Below are 6,022 nucleotides of genomic sequence, written 5' to 3' on the forward strand. Positions count from 1 at the left end.
TTTATTTTTGAAAGGTAGTAGACCCTCTAATTTACTTACCACTAATTATGCTAAGTTATACAAACTACTACGTATATTATAAAACCCATGTCTCATTTCTCACAAAGAAATTAAAAAAAAAAAAAAAGTGTATGAAACTAATTAAAAAAAGAAGAAAAAAGTATTTTTCTTTTAATAAAAAAAAAAGAGTTAGCCATTATAAAATTACGTTAATCAAAAAGCTGAAATACTGGGTCAAAGCATAAAATCTAGCTCGGCATGCAAAAGAATAGCAACATAAATACTCCATTATCAACAATTAATCAAACCCAATTATACGTTACTTTTCCAAAAAAAAAAAAAAAAAAAAAAAAAAAAAAGCCAATACGTTACTTACAATGTCTTTTATACACTTTTTTATTTTTATTTAAAACAAAAAAATTCTTAAAAAAAAAAGAATAATAAATACTACGACTAGTAGTATTCTACGGTGGGTAAAGGTAGGGTCGGGTTATCAGCACGAGAAAATCTGTTTCCCGCTCCTTCCTCCCTTCAAATCTCACTCATTCCTTCTCTCTCTCCTTCACTTCACTTCACTCTTCTTTTACCATTTTTCACAACTATAATCCCCTCGCATTTACATTACAATTTATTCTTCGTGTTTTCGGGTTTTCGTCTTCGATACAAACATAAAATAAAAATCAAGAGGCTTTTGATTTTGTTTTTGTATGTATGAGTTGTGATTATGGACACCCCTGAAAGGAATCAGATCGGAACACCCGTTTCTAAATTTGAGGTTATTTTTCTCAAATTTACTCCGTTTTTAGCCTGTTTTGTTGCTAATTTTGTAGAAAAGTTGGGTTTTTTTTTTGGTTTTGTAATGTTCGTTGACTTGATTTTGGTTTTATTTTGCATGTCTCTGATTCAATTTTTTTAAGGGTTTGAGTTTTTGAAATCAATTTTATGATTTTTTGTTTGAGGGTTTTGCTTGTTTTGATCGATTTATTTTGTTGCAGTTTATGGGTTTTTTTTGTTTTGTTTTCCTTAATACCCTGATTTCACATTGGGGTTTATGAAAAATAATAAATTCCTGTTTCTTTGCTATTATTTTGATACATTTTAGTCTTTTGATTATTTACAATTTTTTTGGTTTGTTGAAATCAATATTAGGTTTATTGGAAAAAAATTTGAAAGTACTTGGGGGTGTATGTTTAATTGAAACACAATTTTTTGTGGGTTGATTTTAGGTCCTAAACCATGTTTTGAGTATACAATTTATCATATCTAATGATAGGATCGAATGTCGTATACATCATTGTCGAGTTGTCGACTCTCTTTACATCAAAGAAACATTTGAGGTTTATGGGGTTTTTCCAAATAAAAAATCTTTCTAATAATGCCTACTTGATTTAATTGTGAGGGTTTTTGATCTTTAAGTTTCTTACTATATTGATGATTTTTGCGCAAAGATTGTTATTTCAGTAGTAATACTTTACAGATTTCATGCTGTGTATGTGATACAAAGCTATCTCTTTTGAGTAATTGTTTGATGTAATTGTATGCATTTCACTTCTATACAGGAGTCTCCCTTTTCCAACTTCATCAACAGCTTGTCTCCTATCAACCCAACGAAGACGATTCACGTTTCTCAGACGTTTGGCTCGCTTAGTTTTACCTCACCTCCATCAGTTTTTACTTCACCCCATGTGAGCTTTCAAAAGGATAATAAGTTCTTAAGAAGGTAGGGTTAATGTACATAAACTACATATTAAGGTCTGTGTTTCAGTAACATCATAATGAATAAATGTTCATCAGTTTTTGACTTGTTATTTTTATCTTTGTTGCTGTCAAAGGCATTTGGTTTCAGATCTCACTAAACATCAGCTGTCATCAGATGAAGGAAACAAAGACTCTATCACAGAAGAAGACGGTAGCACGGAGCTTCACTCTGAAAGTCTGCCAAATGTACAAATTAGGGGTGATGGTGGTGAAGGTTCTGCCCAGCCACTCGAAGATGCATCAGATTGTGCAGCCGAGCTACCAAGGGAACTTAAATATGACAGTGGAAGTCCTCGCCACTGTGAGGCAGTGAGTTCCTCTGGCAATGAAACAACATGTGAGCCAGACACATCAGCAGCCCTTATTCAGTTTATCCAAGAACCTTCTGTTAGAGGTTCCTTTGAGACAGAATTGAATGCTAAGGAGACAAACCATGATAACGAAGAGGAAGGATGTGATTGGCAGAGCCTGATATCTGGTAGTAGTGACCTTTTTATATTTGATTCACCTAATGTTACAGAAACTTCAAAAGGGTCATTGCCAAAGTCACAAGAAGAAACAAATGTTTTCGTGTCTCTTTTGGCACGCTTTCCATCCGAGCAGGCATATGATCTGCAAACTTCACTTCAAGTTGGTTCTGCTAGTTGTCATGAAGCACATGAAACTAAAGAACAATCAACTCAACCCACAGAGGCAACCGAGTTGAATCAAATAGACCAGCCATCAGAGAATTTGGAAAGTGCCTCTGTCAATGAATTCTTTTCTGGTGAAAAACCAGGAAAGCAGGTGATAAAGCCCTCCTTATCCTTATCTGCTCATAAACATATGCCTTTTGTTTTTCTGCACTTTGTTTGCATGCACCTTTATTAAGTTTTACATGCTCTCTATTCTGACATTGGATCTGTTTACAATGCCTATTTGGATGCATAACTTTGTCTTTGATCTTGTATTTGGCTCAAATTTGGTGGATTATAAATGGTTTTATTGAATTTTCAACCCTGAAATTCGTATTTTAATTATAGTGATGTCCTTGCAACTTTGATTCTAGCTTTGCTCATATAATCATACTACCTTTTTCTGTGTGATTGTCATTTTTTTTATTCTTGCATAGAGGGTTAAAGTGTTGTGTTAAGTGCTTTCAAAACCTTTTTCTTTTAAAAGACTGTATGGAGAACTCCTGTTGAGCATGTTTCTGTTTTGAACTTGCAGCCTTCCAGTAATATTCATAGGGGATTGCGACGGCGATGCCTTACCTTTGAAATGCCTAGAACAAAGAGGAGTATAGATAGTGTACTTTTCTCTAGCTCTATGTCTTCTTTACCAAATGAAGAAAATCCTCCATCCTCCAACAGGCTGCCCATCACGCCCAGGGTTGATCCTGCAAAGCGCATTATGCCAGGTATTGGCCTGCATTTAAATGCACTGGCAGGAGTACCGAAGGGCAGTGGAATCTCCAACCAGGAGTTGCTTTCTACAGATACTCAGGATCCTTTTATGAACTCCTTAACTTCGTCTTTAAGAGAAGATGTTGGTCCTGCTGAAAATATAGCTGATATGGCAGAAGATTCTTCTCAAGCATCAGTGTATGCAGTTACTGAGGACTTAAATTCAAATAGTCCAAAGAAAAAGAGGCAAGTATAGTTAACTTTTGATTTCTAGTAGAATATTGCTTGACAGGCTTTCCATTAAAGCATGAGTTTTCTGACTGATGTTGTATAAATTGTTACAGGCGCAAATTTGAGACTATTGGGGAAACGGAGTCGTCGTGTAAACGTTGCAATTGTAAAAAATCAAAGTGCTTGAAGCTGTAAGTTGTTCATTTCTTGTGTTGTTTAAACTAAGAAATTGGAAGAGTATGTGTTGATGAAAGTTTGTCTTACGCATGACACACATTTATTATTTCTGTACATATTTGATTTCTAGTAGAAATTTTGTATGGTAATATGCTTTAAGAGGAAGAATTTGAATTGAATTGTTGAAACAACCCAAGAATGCTTGGATCATCTTGCTTTAGCAAGCAACTCACATGATCTTTTGGTTTGACATTTCTTTATGGGTGCAGCTATTGTGAATGCTTCGCTGCTGGTGTTTATTGTGTTGAGCCATGTTCCTGTCAAGACTGCTTCAACAAGCCCATTCATGAAGAAACAGTTCTTGCAACTCGTAAGCAGATTGAATCTCGTAACCCACTAGCATTCGCTCCCAAAGTGATCAGGACTGCAGATTCAGCTCAAGAGGTCGGGGTAAGGAAATATTTAAAAAGAAGAAAATCTAGCTCCATTTTTTTACCTGGCCTCTTTTTTGACTCAATTAAAACAACTTAACAGGAAGATACATCCCGAACTCCAGCATCAGCCCGTCACAAGCGAGGATGCAACTGCAAGAAGTCCAATTGTCTGAAAAAATATTGTGAATGTTATCAGGTTTGCCCCTTGAGTCCTTCACCTCTTTAGATGTCTGTTCAGTCCTCAAATGCAATATTGCAAATCATATTAAACAATTTCTTTTACTATATAATAGGGCGGTGTTGGATGCTCCATCAATTGTAGATGTGAGGGGTGTAAAAATGCATTTGGTAGAAAAGACGGTGAGTTGGATCATTCTATGCTCTACAATTTTGCTCACCATTTATTAGACTCTCACGATTTGCTAATGAGACTAATTGATTGAGCATGTTGTGTGATGTTAACTCATATTGCAGGGTCCAATCTGATTGGCACAGAAGCAGAAATGGAGAAGATACAAGCCTCTGAGAAATCCATGCAGGATAAAAGTTCAGATATACATGCATTCCACGATGATGATGACCAACATTCTGAATTCGCCATCCCTATGACACCATCAAGGCTTTTCAGGTTTGACATTCTAAATCCTAATTCAAACCCTTATTGCAACAATGAACTGTTGTACTTTATGTGTACTTATTTGGTAATTTTCTATGTGACAGACCATCAGTTCCAATGGCAACTTCCTCGAAGGGAAAGCCGCCAAGATCTTCTTTAGGAATGATTACTTCATCCTCAGGTCTGCACCAAGTTGATGGACCAGGAAGATCAACATTTCTTCGAACATTATCTAGGCCTGAGAAGCATTTTAAAAGTGCAGCAGATGAAATTCCTACAGTTCTTCAAAACTGCAGTCCTCCCAGCAGTGGTTTAAAGACTTTGTCTCCAAACAGTAAGAGGGTCTCTCCTCCTCACCATGCCAATGGACAGACCCTCGGACGTACAAGCAGCCGTAAGCTGATCCTGCAGTCGATCCCATCGTTCCCTTCACTCAGTCCAAGACGCTGAACTTGCAAATTACCATGGAAATTTGTAATAACACACCTATCATCTCTACTTCTCTAGGTGGAGTTACAAGTGTGCTAATTAGTGTTATAGTCCTTATAACACACCTATCAATCCCTTATGCCATAGCTGTATAATATTGCTATTATTTTTTTTTTTCTTCTCATTTCAATTTTTTGTTAGGTGAAATTCTTTTCACTATTTCATAATGCTTAAGTTCCAAACTAGGATGTGAATGTATTAGACTATTTTAGGATGTTAGTATATTTGTAAGTACTGTAACAGCCCAATGGTAGTCTAGCGCTATCCTAAGGGTGGTACAGTGAACTATAATACTTTTCATATTGCTCGTATCTTTCTATTTCGCGTCTTTAAGATTATAGAACACCATGAAAGCTTGGGTGTCTAAATCCCAGCTATATATGTTGTAAATAAATTTTGACAGTAGCAGAAAATCATAACTACCATAAAATCTAAATATGTTCTTTCCTCATTTCATTGTGTCCTTTGCCCTTTTGATATATTTCTGCATTATACATCAAGCTTAAGGTTTGGTTTTTTTTTTTTTTTTTTTTTTTTTTTTTTTTTTTTTTTTTTTTTTTTTTTTTTTTTTTTTCCCATAATAGTCCTCAATTGTAATGGTAACACCTAAAAACAGGTTGGCTTTGAAAGGCAGCCTAAAATCTCCAAGTATTGTATGGCGGTATGGCCTAATATAAGTAAATAGGGATTTTTCTGGTGGCCGTATCACATGTTATGAGGATCAATTTTCCGATTTCCACTAAATAAAGTATGGGACTAATGTAAGGGATACCAACTATATTCCTCAAATTTCTATTGTAACAAATTGTGAAATAAATTGTGAAATTCTAGAAAATAAATGTGGGAGAGATATGTGAATATGTGATGATGGCATTTATGCCACGGGGGCTGACAATCCCTGACCCGACCCGAAGTAACAGAGAGAAATCCGA

The 6,022-nt window shown here is 35.5% G+C and overlaps 1 protein-coding gene across 1 annotated transcript; it reads left to right on the forward strand.

Moving 5' to 3' along the window:
- The first annotated feature begins 474 nt into the window (after window positions 1-474).
- Window positions 475-5,494, forward strand: LOC145608578 (protein tesmin/TSO1-like CXC 2). Its single transcript, XM_081664193.1, has 10 exons — window positions 475-775; window positions 1,560-1,720; window positions 1,833-2,544; window positions 2,968-3,389; window positions 3,488-3,565; window positions 3,821-4,001; window positions 4,086-4,181; window positions 4,279-4,345; window positions 4,460-4,613; window positions 4,706-5,494. Exons 1-10 carry the CDS (start codon window positions 725-727, stop codon window positions 5,049-5,051), a joined length of 2,268 nt encoding a protein of 755 aa, XP_081520319.1. The 5' UTR covers window positions 475-724; the 3' UTR covers window positions 5,052-5,494.
- Window positions 5,495-6,022: the final 528 nt, after the last annotated feature.

This window comes from Chenopodium album, chromosome 23, assembly GCF_948465745.1.
Source record: "Chenopodium album chromosome 23, dcCheAlbu1.1, whole genome shotgun sequence".
Taxonomy (NCBI): domain Eukaryota; kingdom Viridiplantae; phylum Streptophyta; class Magnoliopsida; order Caryophyllales; family Amaranthaceae; genus Chenopodium; species Chenopodium album.

What these genes read in the sequence shown, in the direction of transcription:
- LOC145608578 (XM_081664193.1), top strand. Translation starts at nt 725, where the DNA reads ATGGACACCCCTGAAAGGAATCAGATCGGAACACCCGTTTCTAAATTT. An exon ending in AATAGTCCAAAGAAAAAGAG is followed by an intron (nt 3,390 to 3,487) that starts GCAAGTATAGTT and finishes AAATTGTTACAG; the next exon opens with GCGCAAATTTGAGACTATTG. An exon ending in AAATCAAAGTGCTTGAAGCT is followed by an intron (nt 3,566 to 3,820) that starts GTAAGTTGTTCA and finishes TTATGGGTGCAG; the next exon opens with CTATTGTGAATGCTTCGCTG.